The sequence below is a fragment of the Accipiter gentilis genome, chromosome 21, assembly GCF_929443795.1.
Source record: "Accipiter gentilis chromosome 21, bAccGen1.1, whole genome shotgun sequence".
Lineage (NCBI taxonomy): Eukaryota > Metazoa > Chordata > Aves > Accipitriformes > Accipitridae > Astur > Astur gentilis.
Genome location: NC_064900.1, coordinates 9,118,085 through 9,142,184, shown reverse-complemented (window position 1 = coordinate 9,142,184; position 24,100 = coordinate 9,118,085). Strand labels below are relative to the sequence as shown.

The 24,100-nt window shown below is 41.6% G+C and overlaps 2 protein-coding genes across 2 annotated transcripts; both read left to right on the top strand.

Annotated features, from left to right (window-relative positions):
* The first annotated feature begins 21 nt into the window (after nucleotides 1–21).
* RPL24 (ribosomal protein L24) lies at nucleotides 22–3,980 on the top strand. The gene is made up of 6 exons (XM_049824609.1): nucleotides 22–139; nucleotides 264–339; nucleotides 1,517–1,627; nucleotides 2,661–2,797; nucleotides 3,206–3,269; nucleotides 3,850–3,980. Exons 1-6 carry the CDS (start codon nucleotides 135–137, stop codon nucleotides 3,928–3,930), a joined length of 474 nt encoding a protein of 157 aa, XP_049680566.1. The 5' UTR covers nucleotides 22–134; the 3' UTR covers nucleotides 3,931–3,980.
* Nucleotides 3,981–7,383: 3,403 nt separating this feature from the next.
* Nucleotides 7,384–23,959, top strand: ZBTB11 (zinc finger and BTB domain containing 11). Its single transcript, XM_049824586.1, has 11 exons — nucleotides 7,384–7,784; nucleotides 10,191–10,426; nucleotides 11,098–11,329; nucleotides 12,507–13,321; nucleotides 15,699–15,878; nucleotides 16,376–16,612; nucleotides 17,003–17,147; nucleotides 18,234–18,351; nucleotides 20,969–21,127; nucleotides 21,613–21,788; nucleotides 23,164–23,959. Exons 1-11 carry the CDS (start codon nucleotides 7,475–7,477, stop codon nucleotides 23,688–23,690), a joined length of 3,135 nt encoding a protein of 1,044 aa, XP_049680543.1. The 5' UTR covers nucleotides 7,384–7,474; the 3' UTR covers nucleotides 23,691–23,959.
* The last annotated feature ends 141 nt before the right edge of the window (nucleotides 23,960–24,100 follow it).

Genomic DNA, 24,100 nt, shown 5'->3' with positions numbered 1-24,100 from the left:
CCGCTCCCTTCCCGTCAGGCCCTGCGCGGCGGGAGCCGTCCCGGCGTGCTGCGCGCGGCGCACGGAACGCCGTTTCCCGTCATCCTCTCTTCCTCTTCGGCCCGGCCGCCGCCCGCCTCGGAGCTGCCGCCATCATGAAGTAAGAACCTTGGCGGATCCCCGCCGCCCCATCCGGGGCCATCCGCCGCGGGGAGGCCGCCGGAGGGCCGCGCCTTCCCCCTCCGCTAACCCGTTCTCTCCCCTAACTCTTTTCTCCCGCGCAGGGTCGAGCTGTGCAGCTTCAGCGGGTACAAGATCTACCCGGGCCATGGGCGCCGCTACGCCCGCACCGACGGCAAGGTGAGGCCGGGGGCGGGCGGGGAGGCCAGGGCGAGCCCCGCGGGGAGGGGGCGGCAGTGGTGCCGGGCAGCAGGGGCTAGCAGGAGCGGGCCCTGCAGAAGGGGGAGGACGGGAGGTTTGAGAGAGAGAGAGAGGCCGGTGCGGTGCTGGGGGAAGCGAAGGCCTCGCACTGAGGCGCTGCCCGGGGCCGCCGGTGGCGTTGCTGTAGCGTCTGCCCGAATCGCTGATACGGAGCGGCAGAACAGCACCGCTGTGCCTCCGTCGGCGTGTCCAGGTGTCGTGAGTGCCGTCAGACCCGGTCCACGGGAGAACCGTGCTCGTGCCGTAGCTTGGGATTTTGAGCCGGGTTTAGGTTGCGGTTTGGGAAGGCTGTCTTAAAGCATCTGGTCTAAAGTACCGCGGTTCTGTAAAAAATGCTGCTTGGACATACTGCATCTAATGCTGAGACTTGCTGGACTTGCAAGTAAGTTGGGTGCAGATCATTGGCATGAAATAGGGAGGAGAGCCCTTTCAGGCGCCCATATCTCACACAGATAGGACTGTCATAAATGGAAATACAGTATTCATGTCTACAAAAGGAGGATTTAGGGTTTGGACATACCAGTACAATCATCTTGCTGTACAGAATCTCCTGGGAAATGACAACTAAGTAAATAGACTGGTTGAATTCTCGGATGCTTTCCTGGGAATTAGTGTATACTCCACATTGAATTGTATAGCTAATAACAAATCAGCCTGGTATTCTAGGCAAGAAAGTTAGTGTAACTATGCAAGAAGGAATTGGGTGGAGTATTGGTGCCCATGTGTTCCTTAGGCCAAGTTTTGACTCCCTTACACATACAGGAAATGCATAGTTACTTCAGGACAGACACTTGAAAAGTATGATGCTGGAAATGGCTATTCCTGCTGCGTCTAGAGTACAGTCCAGCAGTGGATGGAAGTGGTAATGTGAGCTTCCCTCAAAAAAATTAAGCTGCTTTGGAATGCCTCATAAGAGATCAGTTTGATCAATGGAACAAAATTCCAAACTTTATTTATTTGACAGAGCTGTGTAAAGAAATACAAAAGCATCGCTGTTGAAAAACACTGAATCAAAAAATTCCTTGATATGTTAATGCAAACTGTGATAATGTCTTTCAAAGAAGCAAAGCTTACACAAAATACTTTATTTTCCCAGGTTTTTCAGTTCTTGAATGCAAAATGTGAGTCTGCATTCCTTTCCAAGAGAAACCCCCGTCAGATCAACTGGACTGTTCTGTATAGGCGTAAACATAAGAAAGGACAGTCAGTAAGTATATACCAACCAATGGCGCTCTCAAGTTCTCTAGCAAAAAGTGTGGTCACTGGTCTGTTAGAATAGAGGTAATTTCAGTATGCTGGTGTTCAGCAGAAGCATGACCTGTACAACCAGGGTGAAGACTGACCAATAATGGTGAAAATGTAAGGGCATTTACATGAGTTTATATGCTGCTTTATGTTTGAAAGGTACCCACTTCAGCAAAAGCATTGTATTTGTACTGTGTCACTTCTTTGAGGGGCCACTCAGAAGCACAGTGTATTTTAACAATTGTATGAATGGCACATGTTTAAAAAAATTAGGTTTTAGAGAAGGTGGGTAATGCTGTTTAATATGCAGACGTTCTAAAAGTTTGGACTTGTAAAATTCCTGAATGGTGATAGCATAGAGAGCTGATTTGGGGATTAAAGGGTGGGGGAACTTTTCACATGCCTTTCTTGAAAACTTTGGGCTGTAACTTAGTAGGAGGTCTTTCCTATGTGGTTGTCATTGCATGAAAAAGATAAACTAATAAGGCATGTAGCATGAGGTATTTTCAGTGCTCTTGTTTAAACTTGCACAGCAAAAGAGTATTTAGAAAGGCTTATGTATGTGTTGTAAGTCAATGTTTTTACCAGTTTGTTTGAAGAAGGAAAGTTGATCCTCGATGGCTTACACTGCTGCCCAGCACTGTGATCCCACTTGAAACAAGTTGCAAGTGTCTTCCTTTCAGAAGATTCCATCAAAGTGGACTTTATCCCACACCCCTTTTTTTCTGGGAGTTACAGAAGGCTGAACTTCTGACATTCTTCCAAAATAATTTTTTTATATACCTTGCAGAGGAGAATACATTGTTCTTTTTTAGCTATTCAACTGCTTTGGCAAATCAAGAAATCAGTTATCTCCGAAGTGGGGAGTACATTTCTACTTCTGTATACAGTTTTATAATAGCTTCAGTCTTAATAGCAGCTTGTTTCTATAATTGTCTTTAGCCTTTCATTTAATGTCTTGTGATCCTAATTGTCTTCATCTTCTGCCATTTTAGGAAGAGATACAAAAGAAGCGCACACGTCGTGCTGTTAAGTTTCAGAGAGCTATCACCGGTGCATCTTTAGCTGAGATTATGGCTAAACGAAATCAGAAGCCTGAAGTACGAAAGGCACAGAGGGAACAAGCTATTAGGTGAGAAATCAGAGATAAGTGGAGCTATCCCAGGCTTTTCAAAGATTATTAATGCTTTTCATACATGAGCTTAAACTCTAGATGACCTCCATGTTTTATAAGCTTTTTTGTGGTTTGTTTGTTTTTTTTTAATCAGTATATTTGGAGGTAATACTGAGTAATCTCAGCAAGAGATAGTAGCAGCAGAGGAGGATTTCTTCTTGCCCTCTCCCTTTGTGAAAATACCCCTTTTGTCACACACAGTTCTGCTGTCTCTGTAGTAGTCTCCCTAGAGAGCACTGAATGCAGAGAATAAACCTGAAATAATGCATTCCTTTCCTCATCTTAGGGAGTTCTTACAGTGCTGAGACAAAGAAACAGTGAATAGCAGACATGGATAACTGTTACTGTTTTTCTGTGAATTAACAGGGCTGCGAAAGAAGCCAAGAAGGCTAAGCAGGCAACCAAGAAAACGGCTGTTTCTGCTGCAAAGGTAAGATGCAGTAGGTGGACAGAAATCATGAAATGGAATCTAGCATGTTGTAACACAACATTCTGTTGCAGTGCTTAATTGGAAATCCCCATTTGTGCTTGGAAGAAGCATTTGCTTATCTTTTTTGATCTGGAAGCACCTTGACCAAACTTTAGTGCTAAAGTTAAACATACCCAAACACCTGAATAAAATGAACCCTTTTAACAGAAGAAATAAATACAAGAGTAAAACAACTTTCTGACCATATGTCGGAGATTCTTGATATCTAATAACTTGCCTGGATGTGACATCTTCACTATCTAGGAACTTGGTAACAATATATTGATGAATGCTAGCATCTGTTTCATTATTACTTATGAATTAATACCGTATGTTGGCATCATACATGTTGTAGGCTTACAGTGATATGTGTGTAGCCATCTGTTAACACAATTCTAATCTGATACATTGCAATTCTAATCGAATTCAAATCTGATCTGATTTAAGCTGCCTAATTTCAAGAATCTTAAATACACACGGATGCCTTCAGGACTGCAGATAAATTGCTTCTCTTTGCTCATACTTTGTTATTTCTCTACAGGCTCCTACAAAGGCAGCACCTAAGCAGAAGATTGTGAAACCAGTCAAGGTTTCTGCTCCCCGTGTTGGTGGAAAGCGCTAACTTGCTAAACTGTTAGTCGTGCTGAATAAACATCGGACTAACTTTCATAACTTGTGCCATGTTCTCTTCAACTGTGTGAGATATACTGAAGAGAATTAATTTGTGAAATAGCCATGTCTGGTTTTGCAGACTGAAAAACATCTTGCCATAAACCACTTGGTTTCTTAGACAATCTGCTGTGTTAGCATACTTTTCATAAGACTTTAATGAATGACTCGGGTGGCAGGGAAGATGGAGCTGATGTTTGAGGAGCTGTTCTTGCCTGAAGGACAAAACAGCACATAAGTACAAGTTTATTCTGCACCTATGACAAATGGCATAAAAGGAGGTTTCTAATCTCAGAGATACAAACTAAAGAGGGTGTGAAGCAGTACTATCTGTGACTTAAACAAGCTAATGTGCTGCTTGTGTTGTAGAACGCATGTAGCAAGATGTTGTAGAGGATCAAAGGAGGAATAAGTTGAAAAAAGGGAATGGACGGTTTCATGGACCACGTGGCTGTTAAGCGCAAAGGTTCACATGCAGCTCCTGGGTCAGGAAGTAACAAAATGATGGATTGCTGGAAGCTGCTGTCAGGAAAAGGATGGCTGTGAATGTTGAATGAGCTTCAAATGCAGCTGATGGTATATGCTTACTTCAAGCCAATTTAGATGGATATTTAACTTCCAGAATGCAGGTGGAGGTTCCCTTAGTAATTCTCCACCCTCCCACCCTGAGAGGTAGTGGCCATTTGTTAAATTCTTCATGTGAAGTATGTATCTGTCTACTTTAGTAATTACACTATGTAGACAGGGTGCCCAAACTTTGCTGTAGTTTTGATGGACAGTAAGAGCCTTTGCAAAGCAATATCCTCTGACTTGCTAGAAGCATAGGAGAAGACAAACCTTCTCTATTTTCTGGATCAGCTACTTCTCAATTTATTGATGCCACAAGTTAATGCCTGTTAGCTTTGAGGGCTTGCTTTGTTATCTTACTACACTAGGAAAGCAAGCTGTCTTTTCGTAGTTTTGCTTCCTGCAGTTCTTTGGACCTCAAAACCACAGTGACTGTAATGGGCAATTTGGGTTATGGGTTATATTTTGAGTTGTATCATACTTTGTTTTGGGTTTATTAATAAAATATACAGGTCTGGATGAAGGTTACAACCCATTTAAAATAGGTCTAGCTTGATTGCATTAGCAGAATTTGCACCATTATCTTCCAAACAATTATGCTGTTTGCAGTTAAAAAAAGTATAGGAACTACTCATGTTTAGAAATAAATGGAAAGCTTTTAAACTGGTTAATACACTTGAAAGTGAAGGAGCCAGAAACTGGAACAGAAAAGAAGGGAAGGAAAACTGCTTGCTGTTTTAGGAAAAGGAATTCTTAATCGTTTAAAACTGAAGGCTGAAAAGACCACTGAAAGTTAGCTATGCTAGTGACAACTATGTAAAATCCTGATTCTATCAGTGTTGTGTATAAAGCACGTGGTAGACTGCATGCATGCTTGTGAAAGTTTTCAGCTAAAAAGCTGAATGTGAAGATGAGCTTTCACAAACAATCTGCTTGAAATACCATTAATGGTATCTAGGAATTGATTGTCAGATATGACTAATTAGTAAGTCAGCATTTGTTAATGCTTTGAAGTTTGCAGGCTTTGGCTGCCTGGTGTTACTGCAGAGGTGCACAGAAATGCTTTAAGATTTCTCTTCCTTGCTGTTTATTCATGAGTTCTGACTGATGTGGTAGGAGTAAAGAATAACAGCCCATCAGGTTACTCCTCTCAAGCTATGCTTCAACTGAGTGAGGCAGGGTGTTAACCTGGTGTAACTGCACATTATTCAGCTCCAACAGAGATAAAATGCAATAAATTAATAAAGTCCTTGTGTTTACCTAATGCAATGTAATTGATCCTCTATTAAATATTTATCATGAAAAATGGAATACTTAAAATTTTCATAGACCCACAGAATAATTTAGGGTGAAAAAGACCTCCACAGGTCATCTAGTTCAACCCCTTCCTCAAAGCATGTCTGTTTAGATCGGGTTGCTCAGCTGAGTCAACAACTCCAAAGACAGACGTTCCACAATCTCTTAGGGCAATGTGTTTGAATATTTGACAACCACCACGGTTTAAAAAAAAATAAATAAAAAATCCTTAATATACAACTAGAATTTACTGTGCTCTAACCTGTGCCTGCTGCCTCTTTGCTATGCAACTCTGACGAGTTTTCCTCCGTCTTCTCTGGGTCCTCTGGTGAGGTAGCTGTGGACAGCAGCAAGCCCTCACAAAGCCTTCTCTTTTCAAGGCTGAAAAAGCCCGGCTCTCAGCCTCGGCTTGTCCCTCGTGCTCTGATCCCTGACCATCTTTGCAGCCTTCTGCCGGACTCGGACTCGCTCCGTCCAGTCAGTACCTTTGTGTTTGACGGGATCACAGTGCTCCAGAGGCCGTCTTGCAAGTACTGAGCAGGGGGGAAGAAGCTCCTGGCTGCGCTCCTGTCTGGGCGCCCGCATCCTGCGGCTCACGTCTCTTGTTACGGGTGTAAAAATCCGCTCAGAACTCGGACGAGGAAGACCAGCAGCTGACGTTCAAAAGACTTTCCTTCTTTCCTTTCACAAACAAAAAAGAGCACGCTCTGCACCGAGACGTAGCCGCCGTGCCGCCCCGCTTGCACTGCTGCAGCTGTCGCCGGTTGTGCTGCTCCTGATCGGTGCGCTCACGCTGCAGCGTGAAATCGCGATTCTAATTTTCTCGTAGCTCCTAATCCCGACGCAAGCTTGAAGTGGAGGCCGCTCGTTTCGGAGCTAGGGCTACAAAAGCATTTATTTAGGAGCGTTCCCTGCTTCCAGCGCCACGACCCTGCCCGCCCTCGCAGCCTTCGCCCGGCTCTAAGATGGCCGCCCGCAGCCTTCCGCCCGGCCCCTCCACTGCCCGGTCCCAAGATGGCGGCCTTGTTCCCCCTACGAGCTGCGCCTTCCCTGAGCGCACGCCCCTTCCCCGCCCCCTCCCATGCGCGCGGGCTTCTGACCTCACTTCCTCTTGTGCAGCAGCCATTTTGTCTTTCCGTCGCTGCTGCTGCCCGAGCTTCTCCCTCCCACCCGCCGCCGCTGGCTGCGAAACTCCAGTTCCCCCCCCGGGCCTGGCTCCCGCCGGACCCGCGGGCCGCCGCTCTCCGGCCTCCCCGCGCCTGGGCGAGGGGCCGGCGGAGGCCCGGGAGCCTCCCGTCCTCCTTCCCTCGGCAGCGCATGCTCTCCCTGCCCCGGGAGGCGCCTCCGTAGCCCTCCCCCCGGGCCCCCCGGCGAGGGCCGGGGCGCCTCTCCCCACCACGGGCCCGCCGCGTGTGACCGGCCCGGGCGGGCCCCGTCCCGCGCGGAGACGCTGCCCCGCAGCCGCCTCCGCCCCGGGGGCGAAAGCCTGACCCTCCGACAGCGGCGTGCCCTTGCCCGGCGGCGAGGGGGGGGGGGGAAGCCCGGCGTGGCTCTGAGGGCGCGGAGGCCACCCCTTCGTGTGCGCGCCCCCCTTCCCCGCCGTCCTCCTCTTCCCCCTCTCCCCCAGCCGCGCCATGTCCAGCGAGGAGAGCTACCTGGCCATCCTGCGCTACCTGACCAACGAGCGGGAGCCTTACGCGCCGGGAACGGAGGGCAACGCCAAGCGCAAGATCCGCAAAGCGGCCGCCTGCTACGTGGTGCGCGGCGGCACCCTCTACTACCAGCGGCGGCAGCGGGACCAGCAGCGCTTCGCCGAGCTCGAGGTGGTGCTGCAGGCCGAGCGCCGCGCCCGCCTCATCCGCGCCGCCCACCTGGCGCCCGACGGCGCCCACCGCACCCGCCTGCAGACCTGGCAGGGGCTCTCGCAGAAGTACTGGTGGCGAGGTGAGCCGAGGAGGGCGAGGGGCGGCCGGTGGGAGGGAGGGAGGGAGAAGCCCCGCCGGGAAGGGAGAGCGGGGGGGGGGGGGGGGCAGCTGGCGGAGGCCGGGTTACGGCCCCTGAGGCGCAGGGGGGGGCGGCTGGGGTCTGTGAGGAGGATGGCTCCCTGGGGAAGGCAGGAGGGGACTGTCGCGTACTGAGTGACGGGTGCCTTTCGAGGTTCCGTCTCAAAGAGCAGAGCCTGTGGGCTGCGACTGTGGGTCGCTCCTCAAGAGGCAGGCTTCGCTGTGCGAGTTACACCGTGGTCAGCAAATTGTCCTGTGGCTTCGTATTCAGTAGCGCTGCTTCGAACGCTTGGAAACCCAGAGCGTAACTGTCCCCATTCAAGTCTTGCATGCAGCCCGCTTAAGGTAGCGATTTCTCAACTCGTACGCTCTGTATAGGGCGATAATCCATTCCGTGTGACCTAGTTCAGCTTTTAACCTCATAACACTGCTTCCAGCTAGCATGTGGATGGTGTTCACGTTTAAGTAGCAGAGCTGCCAGTGATGATTCATGGTCCTTGCACTCGTCGCTACATTAGTCTCTTTCTTCCAATGAGAAGCTGAAAAGGCCAAACTAATTCTCAGTTGGGTCCTGAGTAATGTCATAGCTGTTAGAAACTGTGGTGTATGAACATCAGTAATTCCCAGTCAGGGCCTTCTTTTGGCTGAGCCAACGACTCGGTATCTGCATTCCCTTTGGATTTGGTATTCTGCTTTTAGTCTGATGTAGCCGTTAAACAAATATCCTGCCTTTCTGCTGCCCAGGGCCCAGTTTCTGTTTGTACTGCTTCTCTTCTGCTTTTTTCATCCATCAGTCAGCAGGGCTGTCATTTCAGCTTTAGTTTTCCCTATGTTAATTTGGAGGCTTTTTGCTCTAGCTGCAGCCCATCCTTCCTGTCCAGATCTCATTGACTTGAAGATCTTAGATGTGAAAAATGGTGTCTCAAAGTTGCTACACCTATTCTGGACGGTGGTCTCCTTGCCTTTATCTGGGTTCTCATCATCTGCCCAATATTCGACTGTTCTAGCATCTACTGTCATCCTATGCTAGAAACTTCCTTCGTGGACCTCAGTATTTCTTCTGTTTGTCAAAAGAGGCATTCTGTATTCTGCATCTTTTGACCTTATTGGTTACCTTTATTTGCACAACCCGTATTCTCTTATTTCTCTTGCACTGAAAATACTAAAATTTGTGCCCTGCTTTCAGTTCACGCGTTATGTTTCTTATCTTTGTCTCCTTCGAAGCATTGGTTTCCCCTGCCATTACAATGCTCTTCTGCTGCTAGTGGACAGCAGCTTTAACCCAGTCACCATCCTGAGATGGGTGCCAGTCTGTTGTGTCTGTCAGTTCTGTAACTGGGAAGCAATGGGCTGGAGTATGGCCCAGTGGCCAGGAAGGGTGTTAGGTATGTGGTTGGAAGATAAGAGACCTTCTGTTCTGAGAACTAGCCCTGGTTTTAGGTGAAATCAAGGAAACGTAAAAATGTTTGGAATAGGCATGAATGTCTTGGGTTGGAACATCTTGGGTTGCCTGAAGTCTGTGTTTTCCTGATCCCTACAGAGATATGCATGTAATGATGGTGCATCTCATGCTCTGAAAAGGCGTGAGCAGCGCAAGCCTATGTCAGCCAAGTTTTGAGCTGTGCTAGATTTTGAACTATAGAGACACGGCTGTTGTTACGTATGCTTTCATATTGTCCTAGTGAAGAAAATGAATGTGGGTTGAAAGCCATACACTGAAAATGCCTTGGTACCTAGAAGAGGACCCTGAGCTTGGGAACTATTGAGTATCTAAAATTATTCAGTTACACCGGTTAAAGTGCTGGTAGGAAATCAATTTCTTAAAACCCCAAAATCTTAAGCAATTGATTTAAATTGTTATTAATAATACATATCAGGATCATTGCATCTAACAAAGCTGGTCCCAATTTTGCGAAAGCCCTTAGGTGATCCTTCCAATTCTTGTCCTGTTCAGTAAGGAAAAGCTGAGATCCACTTGTGTGGGCTAAATGTAGGATTAGGTTACAGTTTTCATTGTCTTGGGATTCTTAGCGCGAATGTACAAATACCAATATTTTTTCTAGCCTTAAAAATCTTTCTAGGAGGGTCTGCTTGATATAGTGATATTCTAAATGTTGTATCTCAAATTAACTGTGCATTACAGTAGTGACATACAATATCATACGATGGTGTGAGAGAAGCAGAACTGCTAAAAGGAAGTCAGAGAAGGGAAGTGTAGGTGACTGACTTCATTTTTGTCAGTATGTGTGTAATATTGCTTTGCTAATCGCCTACATATTTAATTATGTGTTTAAGGTAAATTGAATGAAGATTAGAAGCCTAATTAAGCTCCATTAATTTTTCTTAGGTATTCTTAAGCAGGTTAAAGATTACATTAAAGAATGCACCAAGTGCCAGCAAAAGCTAGATCGCTCTAGATCTCTGTCAGACCCTTCTGAAATGCTGGAGGAACTAGGACTGGATGCAAAATCTCATGAAGACAGTAATGAAACAGATGATGAATTGAATAATACGGCATCAATCCCAGCTGCATCCCCAAAGCCTGTGAAGAAGAAGCCAATAGCGAAGCATGAGCTTGTATTTGTAAGTACCATTGTTTACATCTGAATGTATTTAAGATGTTTGTTAATGCATTCTTAGTCACGTACTTATTTTCCATTGTTGTGGTAATCTTGTAATAATAACGCGACATAAATTTTACCAAGGATATTCAATATGTGGAAATGGGTTGCTGGTATATATGACATGAAATTAATTGTAGTATGTCATCTTTGGAAAATCAAATCACCGCGACTCCTATTTATGCTTATAAGACCGAAGGGAAAATTAATGGTAAAAGTATATAAGTAAAAGCATCACATACAAGGTTCTCATAGAATCTATATCTGTTCCTTAATAAATGATGCTATATTTAGATATAAAATTCTTGCTGGTAACTGGGGGCTCATATGCATGTAAAGGCTTTTGAATCTAGAAACGATTTCAGACTGTAGTATTGAAAAATATGGTCAAAGAACTGTTCGAATATCTGTGTCTTCCCACTTTTCCAGTTGTCTGTTTTAACTATGTTTGGAGGGAGGGTGAAACTTGGCGCATTTAAAGAAAGAAAACAATAGTAAAGTTAAGCTGTATCTTATACAGGCCTGAACTGATTGTATGATTGCAGAAAATAATCCTTTTCTGTGTTTCAGTGTGAATGCTTAAAAAGGCACAGTCTAAATGTAATGAAGTTCTCATAATGTTGTTTATGACAGGTTGACAGTAAGGGCCTTGTGAAGCAGTCATCTTCCAAACATTGTCTGTCAGTCTTAAACCAACTGAATCAGCAGAGGCTTTCCAATCAGTTCTGTGATGTGACTCTGCTGATTGAAGGAGAGGAGTACAAAGCTCACAAATCTGTCTTGGCAGCCAACAGCGAGTACTTCCGAGAGCTCTTCATTGAAAAGGGAGCTGTCTCTAGTCATGAAGCTGTAGTGGATCTGTCAGGTGAATTGTTGTGGGTTTCAAAGCTAGAAGTCATAATATCCTAAGTAAGGTGTACAGTATTTGATTCAGTCTTTTTTGAGTGTTCAAGACAACCAAATATTTTATCTTGCTTTTTTATCTCTCTTAATCTAAAAATATTTTGTGTGGATTTTAATGCTAAAGTGATCGCTCTGATTTTGCATAATCTGATCTTCCATATTGAATGGACTATGGGATTTCATCTTAAAATTTCTGAGAAGCTTTGGATTAATTTTTACCTTGCTTAGGTGTATTTTCTCCTTGTATTAGTCAAAAACATTAAAAAAGGGAACATAATCAAATGCTTGAATACATCAAGAGGGGATGTTGACTAGCTTGTCAGAGAGCTGTTTAACTGAACAAATACTAAATTGTTTCTTATGTCTGTGAAACGCTATTATACATGCTTCTGCTTATTTCTCAAACCTTCTGGTACCTTAAAGATAGGAGACGATCCTAAAATAAATGTTCTAAAAATAGCTCTGTAGTGATGAAGAATACTGTACAGAACATATGCCTAGTGCGTTGCTTTCTCATTAGTTTCTTAACTGTGTCTGTCTCTGCATGAAGGATAGACATGCATGAACAGTAGATTTCTAGTATGATGGTCCAGAAGGTCCCCCAAATTAAATATTTGATTTATGATTTACAGAACTGTGGAAAATAATATGAAATGCTTATTTTTAAGCATTTCTATCTATATATCCATATCTTTATTTTTTTTCATTAGCCACTATCTTGTCTTATTTTTCTGCCACAGCAGTTGCTACTTAAGTCCTGACTACTTTACAAATGTAGCAGGTCCAGAAAGACTTTGGTTAAATTAAGGTTAATCTGTTCCAGAAATATTGTGGCTTTCCAAGCATCTTGAAACATTCTTCTAGAGAATTTTATTGTGAAACTACCTCAGTTCTACATACTTATTGGAAAAGTTGTCAGAGCTTACTTCCACATAGAAAATACACAAGGAGGATGCTTTTACATAAATGACAATTAATTGAGTCCCAGTGGAGGGGCTTCAATGTTACTTGCAAGTGTGTTTCGCTCTAAATTTCAGACTTAACCATATCAAAGGTGAACTGTTGTATCCATCGTGGATATTTTGGTGTAATTCGGGGTCATCACTGTTTGCTCTAATCTCTTGTTTTATTCCTGGTAGGGTTCTGCAAGTCCAGTTTCCTACCTCTGTTGGAATTTGCTTATACTTCAGAATTAACTTTTGACTTCTGTAGTATGGCAGAAGTGGCCATGCTTGCCCGGCATCTCTTCATGTCAGAAGTCCTTGAAATCTGTGAAAATGTGCACAAACAGATGGAAGAGAAACAAATTACAGTGTACCAAAAGGGAGATATTCAAACAGTAGAGTCAACACAGAATTTGCCAGAGCAGACTGAAGTTGGGACGCAGCCCATGGACGGTGCTGCGCAACCTGAGCTCGCAGCCAATGAAGTGCCAGTAGCTGTGAATGGAGCTCCTTCTTCTGCTGGGACAGAAGAGGCAGCAGCACCCCGGCCTGAATTCCTGCCCCCAGAGCCTGCGGAGGCCACTCGGGATGATCTTTCGAAGCCTGTGGAGCAGTGTGAAACAACTGAAAATTACGTCAAGATGCAGCTGCCGGAGAGCATTTCAAATAGCACTGTGTCTGTCATAAAGGTTGAGCCATCAGCTGTGAAAGCCATGGACACAGAAAGTCAAACGGAAATTGAGACAGATCAAAATGAAAGTGGAAAAGCAAATGTGGACACTGCTTCTGAAGACTCCTCAGAAATACTCAAGCAAAAACGTGTCAGGCAAAGTAAAGAACAGAGCATTCCAGTTTCACAGCCTGAAAGTTTAGCTTCCAGCCAAGATGATACTTACAAAAGCAAGCTTCGTCAGCGTTCTGTTAGTGAAGGGGGATATATCAGATTACATAAAGGAATTGAAAAAAAACTGCAAAATAGAAAGACAAATCCTAAATCTGCAATTCAGCAGGTATTCTATCTGTCTTTAGGCCTGTTGTCAGTAATCGTCCAGTGTTTCGAGACCAATCTGAAAAGACTGTTTCCCGATTCCAAGCACTATCTGGCAAATGTTTTTCTTTTTTGAGCGATTAACATTACTGCAAACCAAAGTAACTTCTAAGATGTGACAGTTGTGCAAAAAACCCCAAACCATTGGCGTCAAAATTGCTTCCATGTTGAAGATCTTTACAATGCTCAGTGACCTTAGCCCAGCTTGAGTATCTTCTCACAGCTTCTTATGGTTGGACAGAAGGTGTATCTTCTCCCTAAAATTCTTAATGATCTGGGAATTTAATTCTTAACTAGCATGTGTGTATGTCAGTCATAGACAAATGTATTTTATCTGTTAGAGAAGTGAGACCCTACATTTGGTAAGACTTGAAAACAGGGCATTGGAGATGACAAATTTGATATCCTATGTAGATCTTAAGACATAGTCATAAGTCACAATAATGCAGTCCTGCTACTTTCAGAGGGGTGCAGTTTAAAAAAGAAAGGTTCAAAGAGCACTGGTATTAAAAACTCTAGCACATGGACATATTAAATGTTTAGTAATTGAACTAGTTTTTTGTTGGTTTTTTTTTTTTACATGAAACAGTCTTCTTACTCTTTCCCCATCAGGAATGTTTCCTCTTTTAGTGCCTGTGGATAGCTGGCATTCACGTCGCTGAGCATTAACACATTCATTTTTGTGATAGGGTACACTTTGCCTTACTCATTTCACATTGACTGAATATTACAAAGAACTGTTAATTTCCAGAGGTGTTCTGTGAGATGTCTACATACTAAAGCCACCAGTCCTGCGCACAGGGGGATGAATTGTTATCATTACAACACCCTGGTAGATAGAAATTGTAGTGTTAGTCTCCTTTAACAGATGGACACCTTAAAGCCAAGATGTTAAAACTAGAACAATCAAAATATTTGAGCAACCTATTTATGATGGTTGGAGAATGACAAGTTTTTGTTCTGTTTTGGGAGGGGCAATATCTATCTACCTTTGGGAAGAGCTCCTGTTAACTTATTTTGCAGTTTTTAAATGTGGCCCCTTGACAGATGAGGTCTACAGACAGTGGCCACCTATGGAATACAGAAATTGGTTTAGATGATTTCTCAGAATTGGATTCAGGAATAGTTTTTTGCTTTCCTAACTCATTTCATAGCTTTTAGAATTTTTGTCTCATGCATTCCGGCCCCCACCTCCCCGTGGCGCTGGATATCTTGTAAGCGTTGGGAAAGAGACTCTCCTTCCTGAGTTCCCGGTTTTGATGCTGGAAGAATAACAGGAAAAAGAGGTTGCAGGAAAAATGCTGCTGACTTTTGAATTACAGTAATTGGAGTTGGCATGGAGATGTTGGAGATGAAGCATGCTTTGTATGAACGGATTATTTTCCAAGCTCTTACTAATCATCTACTGAACAAAATTATTTTTGTGGCTTCACAGTTTAGCCAAGTTTGCATAAATTACCAGAGCAACAGCAAAATTAAAAAAGAAAATATTGTCCCTGAGCTGAGTTTCAGTTTGTTCTTGAGAAACATGGAAGGGCTAGTATGTTTTTGAAAACTGATACCTCGCTTGTTGAGAGAACAAGAAAAGTAGTGGGGATGCATTGTACTTTTTTCCCTTGCCTTATTCTCAGAAACCTGAAGGGGAGATACCTGATACAGGAAATCTCAGCCTGCTCACTTGCTATTTGGCTTTTAAAGCATTTGACAGCAAGTTTCTACAAAGGAAAACAAGATTATCGGCTCCAGATAGCACTGCCAATACTGCCTAACAAAAAAACCACTAGTAAAGCTGGAATGCTTTTAACCAGAAAGAACTTTGTTTAAATACTGTAAGGTTTTTTTACTGGTTAATTAATAACTCAGTTTTTGCTGGCTGGTAAAAATTAGTTGGGCCACTTTTTTTTTTTAATCTGATGACTTGTAGTAGAGCAAGTGTAAATACTGAAAGGGAAGTTAGAGTTTAGGAAAGGTTTGGAAACATTTGATAGAAATTGTGACTGGCAGTACTTTATGGTTCCTTTGTAACTATCCCTTAGCTCTCACTTAGGCAGTTACTCAGAGTTGAATAGTTAGTTGCCTCTGAACTGGTAAGTCATTGTCTGCCTATAATTATAATCAGTTTATGGTTTTAAAATGAGACCAGTTATTCACCCACCATGAGATCTGTAGTTTTGCAGTGAACTGAAAGGGGGTAACTTTCTAGCAGCAAAGTAAACTGAGCAAAATTAGGTGGTGTTACAGTAACACACAGAAACATCAGCTTTTAGTACTAACTTGCAGTGGAAGTATGAAATGCAGTGTAGTAAAGTTCATTCAAGGGTTATGTTTTTCCAACTTAGGTTGCCATGAAGCTGGTACAAAGAGGGAAAAAAATGAAACAGCCCAGAAGAGATACCACAGAAAATAATGAAGTAGAAGCTCAGCACAAATGCACTGAGTGTGGAATGGTGTTCCAGCGGCGCTATGCACTTATAATGCACACACTGAAACATGAAAGATCTAAAGATTATAAATGCCCAGTAAGTTGTGGGGTTTTTTGTCTGTAAACCTCCCTCTTTATGAAAATTCATTCAGCAATGACAGTAATTATTTTTTTTTTGCCTTTTTTTGTATATATATGTATTTTCTTCATGGATTTCAGAGGCAGATGCAGCCCTGATCTGGCTGAGGTGGGGTAAAATGTGGTGCAGCCACATGGCCTGACAGCACCATGTGACACGGGAGTATGCTTGCTGCTCAAGACAGTGCTGGCGTGGACTTTACTTTTAACCTTACTAGTAAATTTGCATCTGTGTTTAGATTAGCCTGGAACTTAGCCTCATTGGAATACGCTTCTGTCAGTAGCCATAAAATTCAAAATTTACAACTATTAATTAACCTGAGTTAAAATGCCTACTGGAGTCAGGTTATAGACCTAGCTAATCATATTACTATATTTAAAACCTTGGATTACCTCTTTTTGAAATAATTTTTGAGTATTAAATGCAAAATAAAATTGTAATGTTTTCTTTCCTAGTTGTGTAAAAAAGAATTCCAGTATGGTGCCTCCCTGCGAGCCCATCTTGTCCGGCACACTCGGAAGACTGAAGTGAACACTGCAGCTGCTAGTGTAGAAAAGACAGGCGTGTCTTCAGCAAAAGGGAGAACTAAACGGGAATTTATATGTGATATATGTGGGAGAACTCTACCTAAGCTCTATTCTCTTAGAATACATATGCTCAAACATACAGGTGTAAAACCACATGCATGCAAGGTAATGAGAAAGCCATTTTACTCTATAATCAAATTAGTAATGTTTTCTTGATATTTTAGTATTGACACTCTGTCATAAAATTTAGTTTAATTTAGGTCACTTAAGAATGGGGAAAACTACTGTAATGTTCCTGATGAAAATTCTTGTAGTCCAAGACTGAGAAAACTAGAATGAAGTTGAATCATGAAAGTTCATATTCCTGTGTCTAGAAGAATGTTTTCCCTTGAGTATTCTTTTTTAACAGACCAGTTCTGTCACTGGTGGAAAATCACAGGCTTGGCCATCCTGGTTCCCTAGAAATACAGGAGATCTTGTTTTGTTTGAAGTTGAACACCTATTACGTAATTAGTTTTATTTGTCGTATTCCACTGGTTATGTTATTTTTTTTAGGTTTGTGGAAAGACCTTTACGTATAAGCATGGATTAAAAATGCACTTAGCTCTCCATGAAGTACAGAAACAGTTCAAGTGTGACTTGTGTGAGAAGTCTTTTGTCACAAAAAGAAGTCTTCAGGAACACATGAGCATTCATACAGGTAAGTTATGAGAAAGAGTATCCTTTTACTTTCTTTGGCTATTGTATGCTGCTGAACTTTAACATTGTTCTTCAGTGTCAAAGGAACTGTTTACAAAAATAAATAAATAGTAGTTTCTCCTTTTTCTTCCACTGGTCAGGCAGCTGAGATGGAGGTAAGTAGTCATTTTACGTTTATTTTCTGGGCTTATTTTACCATAGCTTAATGTTACTGTGTAAACGTACTATATAAGAACACGGAACCGTGGTTGGTGTGTTCCTCTGTTTTTATGTATGTATTTATGCCTGTATCATGTCAATTCAACAAAGATGGGTAACAGGCTGGAACGTTCTGGAGCACTTGCACTTCCAGCCTATCTTTTCAGAGGAAAACATGCTAAGTTAAAACTCTGAGAATCTCCATATATGTTTTACAAGACTTGCTGTACTAATACTGAAATTTCATGAAACCTGGTATCTTGAAAGATCTTAGCGTGTGAAAGATGACAATATAATAATTTAATACAAGAAAATATAATAATTTAATACAAGAAGGGTTTTCAAATTGTAATGTGTTGAAATTGTCTGTGTTTCTTGTCTCTCGAGTTGGGTGGATTCAAAAGTAAGAGACTGTTTCTGTTAAGACAATTTGTTCCAGAAATGAAGGAATTTATATTAGTACTCAGCACTCCTAAATTGGTGAATTGGAGTGGAAAACTTTTATTTTAAGGTGGTGTTCCACAAATTCAGGATGTAAGTCATCTGTAAGCAATGCTGCATTTCTGGAGAAGTTGCGTATTATATGGACACAGGCAATTGTTTTGGTTTTTTTCACACAAGGAGGCAATTTTTCAGGCTTTTCACATTTAATGACTGATTAGTAGCTGCAGCGTTTAAAGTGTTGCTACTCTGCACTCTGTGCATTATTACATTGGCACATACACAAAATACACTTAATTCTATCTGTGTGTAATTAAACCGATTTCTCTTTGTAGCACTGCTCTAATTACTTACGATAAATTATATGAGAAGGAAAAAACACTTTCACAAAGCACTCCAGAGATATGGAGGCCTGGCTTTGTAACATGTTTTGTTTTGTTTTTATCAGGAGAATCCAAGTATCTTTGCTCCATCTGTGGAAAATCTTTCCATAGGGCATCAGGACTCAGTAAACACATAAAGAAGCACCAGCCAAAGCCTGAAGTTCGTGGATATCAGTGTACTCAGTAAGTTGTTTGGAGTTTTTTTGGTGGGCTTTTTTTCTTAACAGCAATGATCTTAGTAATTGTAAAGATTAAAAGCAGCTCCTTGTTGCAGCGTAAAGCTGTTCACTGGCTTGGAATAAGACTTTTAAAGCATAAGAGTGAAAAATGCACTTTTGTTAACACATGCATTGGAGAGCAAAAGCTTGTTTTTTAACTATTACCTACCTCTAGTTTCATACAGTTGTTTTTTAATGACTGTGTTTGCACTTGTAGCTATGTGGTTTTAAAGCTCCCTTGTAGGACAGATAGAGTGGTAAGCTTGTCAGAGGCAAAGGGCCTTCAGCCTGTTCTTGCCCTTTTTCACTGTGATAGTTGATTTCAGTTTAATATGAAAATTTCCTGTATGGTCTATGTTGTCATGTACTTGTGTGCACTGCAATACACACTGTGTTTAGCAAACAGCTCTGCAGGAACCTCATAAATTAAGACTTACTGAATATTGCAGTTAACTTGATTATAAAACTTAAATGACCACTCAAATATCTTTGCATTTTGGACTCTAGTTTAGCAGAAACTCTGTAACTGGAAAGAGCATGTCTCCTAGTGCGTTAGCAAAACATGCATACTTTTTCTGTGACCAAGCAGGCTGTAGGAGAAGCTTTCAAGTGACCTGCAAAAGCACAAATGGTGCTTAATTTCCAAACTGTCAGTTAGGTCTCTGGAAAACTCTCTTGGGTGTTAAGAGGGGTTGTACAATGGATATGATTGCCTGTATGCAACTCATGGTTTTAAAGAAAGCTTTAATCTAAAGTATTGTGTAAAGTATCTCTGGTAGTGCTGCTGCTTGCTGGCAAAAATTATATTTTCTAACTGCTTAAAACTCACTTTAATTCTGTCAGCAATGTTTTTATTTAGTGCTTTGTAATGCTAAAAATATCCATCTTAGAATACAAAGAATAGAGTTAATAGGGCCCACAACAGGGACAGAACTGTTTTAATGAAACATGCTAGAGAAGGCAGTTTTGGTTTTGAAGGAGAAATATATTTTAACAAATAAAAATTTTTTACTCAAGGCAGTACAGTCATAGATACAAAAGATTACCTTGACAGAAAAGATATTTTGATTCTCCAACTATTTCAAAACAGACACAGTCCTTGTTTCTACTACAGTGAAGATCTTTACTAAAAATGTAATTCATGTTGTCACAAATGGTTTAGAGAGCTTCACTAAGCAATAACCAGACTTCAGTTTTCTAGTTTGGTGGCTTGGTATGCAAGTCTCCCTGCCAGGCTTGAGTTTGAGCTTCTGGCCCAGTCGAACAAAGCTGAACATGAGTTACTTTCCTAAAATGTTCATGGAAGTTTTCCAGTGCCGTAGGTATTTGATTAAATTGCAGTAGTGCATGAGAGTGTCAGAGGGTGGCAGTTGCGGTTGCTTGAGTTTTTTATTTCTCTAATGGCTTTTCCACATACGCAATCCTTGAGGGGAGAGCACCAAGTACCAACCCCATTCAAGAACCTCAGGGGTCTTTGTGATGCTTTTTGATGTGGATCTGTAAACCCAGGATCCCTGAGAGCCCCATTTGAACTGGAGCTGTCAGTTTTTCCAGCCTAGGAGGAGGAGGAGGAGATTGTTTGGGTGGCTCAGGAACCATCACCCCCCCTCCCGCCCCCCTTTTCACCCTCCTCCCCAAAAGCAAAGAAGTCTTTTTTTTCTCTGCAGAAGGCCTGTTCTTCGGGAAATGTAATATTAAAAGTTTTGTTCCTGTACAGAAGCTTTTTTCTTTTCAGATTCCACTGGAAGTTGGGAATTTTGAGATTCCCTAATTCCAGAGGTTGATCAGCTGTAGAATGTGAATCCTCCACCTTTGCTTGCTGGCATTTCTCTGCCTCTGTCCTTTCTTGAGTCATACAGATATATGATGTTACATGAGGAAGAGATGCAGATGATCAGGCAAAGTTGTCTGAAGAGCAGAATTCCTTTCAAAGGGAGAAAGCATGTCTTTGATTAGACTGACCTCTGTAGGTGTCATACTAAGGGGAGCTAGCAATTTGTATTTCTATATAGTCATACTATGGTAAGATATAAATGGAGGAAAACTAGGAATTTGCCTGGGTTTAGGTATATACAAACAGCAAGCTAAAGAATGAGTATCGCTACTTTTAGATGCTTTCTTGTAGGATTCTGAATTTGGTTTTTAATTTCTAAAAAATTACACTTGAGCATTACAAACAGCAAGTTCCGATTATCTTTGTATCAATAACTAATTCTCTTTGGTTAAGGGAAGAAACTGTTAATATCCTCATAAATTCACACTGTAATACAAATTTCTGACGTCTTCCAGTCAGTTTGCCTTGGATTATTCACCATAAAAATAACAGAAGAAATATAGTTACCCATAACAGACAAAAGTGTTTTAGAGGTCCTCAAGTTATATTCCAGACTTTCAGATAAGCTGCCGTTCCTTTTAATTTTCCCTAGTTTGTAAAGGGATTGTGCTTTATATAGATATTGATGACGCTATAGGTGGTATCTTCTCAAAGTCTTCAGTTGCTATTGAAGAGGGTTCCAGTGGCTTTGAAATCAGGATCACCAAGATCTTTCTTATATGGGATGCTAAAACTTTCATTGTTACAGGTGTGAAAAGAGTTTCTATGAAGCTCGAGATCTTCGGCAGCATATGAATAAACATTTAGGTGTGAAGCCATTTCAATGTCAGTTCTGTGGAAAATGTTACAGTTGGAAGAAAGACTGGTATTCTCATGTAAAGTCTCATTCTGTCACAGACCCTTATAGGTAAGAGGAAATTAGTTTAAGAACTGAAACGTACTAATCAGTATGAGCTTATACAGACCCACATCAGTCAACAAGGAACTGCCTAGTCCTTTGTTAAAGTACTGATTGATAGATGTTGACTGGCGTCTTGACTACTTGAGAATGGATGGATAACTTCAGTAGTGTGGTCCAACTGTTAACCTGCTGGCACAATCCTGGAACTACTACATATGAAGTTGTAAGAGGATAAATGTAATTCATGAAGTTAGAAATGCTTTGTATGTACGTAATCTCACTTCTCTAGAACAGTAAGTGGAAGATATGTGGCTGTGAATACGAGAAGATGTAGCTCAGTCTAACAATATTATTTCTAATAATGGAATTGTCATATGAGACGGTATTGCCATTAAACTTTGCCTATTAAATTAAAGAGCATCTTGGTTTAAAAAGCATAACATAAGCATAGAATAATGATTTCAATAGATTTCTCACTTAATGCATTTTAGGTGTAATATATGTGGTAAAGAATTTTATGAGAAAGCTTTGTACAGAAGACATGTAAAGAAAGCCACACATGGTAAAAAAGGAAGAGCAAAACAAAATCTGGAACGAGTTTGTGAGCATTGTGGAAGAAAATTCACACAACTCCGGGAATATAGGAGGCACATGAACAATCATGAAGGTATGTAGAAAACAAGTAGTCATGACATCCTTCAACCCCTAAAAATATTACGGAGAAAAGGGTAATTGTTTCTTTGAGTCTGTGTATGTCCTGTGTTGCAAGACAGACAGAAGTTCTTGCAGGTCCTCTGGTTAGTTTTATGCTACTCCTGGTTTGTTAACTTGCTTCCAGTGATTCCCAGAAGTAGCTGTTTGGATCTTCCCAAACCTGCAGTCACACATAGGGACAGTGACAACTTATCCTTCTCAGAACTTTAATGGAAAAGGAACTTTTTTTGGAAATGGTTAAAAGATGTGTATCTGGCAAAGAATTGGATGTAGTAAAACATTCTCTAGTTTGAAAGGTGCACACAGTTAACAAAATATTCTTCAAACAGCAGAGTGATTGGCCTGAATTTAAAAAAAGGACCACTGTTGTAAATTGGTCAATTTCTTGATTTATAACAAACACTAAACTATATGAGGTTTGGGGAAAATATGAAAACATTTTATAGGTTTTTTTTAGAAAGTATGTGCATTTTTACTTTAGATGTGAAGTATGATACTGATTTTTGAGTATTTGGATGTTCCAGCTGTGGTGAAGTCTATATATACTTCTATCTTAGGGTAATAATCACTTTTTTGAAGCATGTCTCCTTTTAAAGAGCAAATCTAATAGCTGTCTAACTACTGAAATAGAGGTTTTGTGTTTGTTTCTAAACAGAGAAAGTATCCTGTAATAGGTATCTAGCCTATATCTACAGTAACTGTTACAGAGGAAAAGCCAGTAGTGAAACAGTGTTTGTTGCCACCCACATGCTCCATTAGATACTACAGACCACAGAACTCAGATGTTATAAGGGAGAATAAGATTATACAAACATCAGGTGTGGTATTTGAACATACGTGGTGTGGAGGAGGAGGGAAAAAGCTGTAGGTGGCGTTACAAGCAAACTAGAGCAAGTGCTGGTTTGATGAGAGCTGTATAGAAGGATTTACAGAAACAAAGGGTGACTAGAAGTGTGACAAATTCTATGAAGGAAAAAATGGTTTCAGAAAGGCATCACTGGCAAAAAATAATTAGAATTTTATTAAGCGGTATGCACTTAAAATGGGGGAGAAACTGCATTAAAAGGGATTTTGAAAAGAAAAAAAATTTTAAAGCAAAATGTTAGATTGGGCAGAGCACTTGTGGAAAATCTTACCATTGAATGTATTATGCTTGCATTATATTGTAGTGCAGAAATGGTAAACAAGATCTCTTTCTTACCTGGAAAAAATTACAGTATTTCTTTTGTTCTTTCATACTGTTGTTCTCCCAGTCACTTCTCATCATTGCTCATGCATATTTACAAACACTGACGGTCATCTTTTCCTTGCTTTCCCTTTGAGAACAGGTGTGAAGCCATTTGAATGTCTAACTTGCGGAGTAGCCTGGGCTGATGCACGTTCATTGAAGCGTCACGTGAGGACGCATACTGGAGAACGACCGTATGTCTGTCCAGTGTGCAACGAAGCTTACATAGATGCCCGGACGCTACGGAAGCACATGACCAAGTTTCATAGGGACTACGTACCCTGCAAAATTATGCTGGAAAAAGATACTCTTCAGTTTCATAACCAGGGGACACAGGTGGAGCATGCCATCAGCATTGTAGCAGCAGACATGCAGGAACAAGAAACTGAGATTAGCGTTGGTGGTGGTGAGATTGAGACTCTGGTAGTGACAGGAGAGACGCTTGAAGCCATCGAAGCAGTTGCAGCTACTGAGGAATGTACGTCAGTCTCTACTCTTTCTGACCAAAGCATCATGCAGGTGGTAAATTATGTATTGGCTCAACAGCAAGGACAGAAAATGGCTGAAGTGACACAGGCCATTGAAACTGTAGAAGTAGAAGTGGCCCATGTTACAAAGACAGAATGAATATCGTATATGAGAGAGTAAGAAGGGTGAGGTCTTATGATCTGTGAGAGCAAAGTATTTAACTGGGTATCTGAGGCTTACAGTGGTGCCTGTTTTCAAACAGTTAAGCCCCAGTACTGAATGTTTTGGTGATGAAATACTGCACCATGCATTAGAGGGAAAAAGTTAAGAAGCTTCAGTGTGGGCCAAGGCTTTGAAGGCAAAGATTTCTGCACTGGCCATAACTGTTTAAAAAAAAAATAAAAAAAAAAAATTTGGAATAATGTTTTCTGTGTCATGGAGTAAGTATCATGCTGTAACTTTTAAAAAACAAAAAGGAAAAAAAATATAAAGACGCTGCACTAAAAAATAGAAATGCACAGCTATTGGTAGCATTTTTTTACTTTTGTTTCTGTGTGCATTTCATCAAG

Excerpts from the sequence above, each read along its gene's own strand:
- RPL24 (XM_049824609.1), top strand. Across the intron at positions 340-1,516 it reads ACGCCCGCACCGACGGCAAG|GTTTTTCAGTTCTTGAATGC; the intron begins GTGAGGCCGGGG and ends TTATTTTCCCAG. Across the intron at positions 1,628-2,660 it reads AACATAAGAAAGGACAGTCA|GAAGAGATACAAAAGAAGCG; the intron begins GTAAGTATATAC and ends CTGCCATTTTAG.
- ZBTB11 (XM_049824586.1), top strand. The coding sequence starts at position 7,475 with ATGTCCAGCGAGGAGAGCTACCTGGCCATCCTGCGCTACCTGACCAAC. Across the intron at positions 16,613-17,002 it reads TAAAACCACATGCATGCAAG|GTTTGTGGAAAGACCTTTAC; the intron begins GTAATGAGAAAG and ends TATTTTTTTTAG. Across the intron at positions 21,128-21,612 it reads TCTGTCACAGACCCTTATAG|GTGTAATATATGTGGTAAAG; the intron begins GTAAGAGGAAAT and ends AATGCATTTTAG.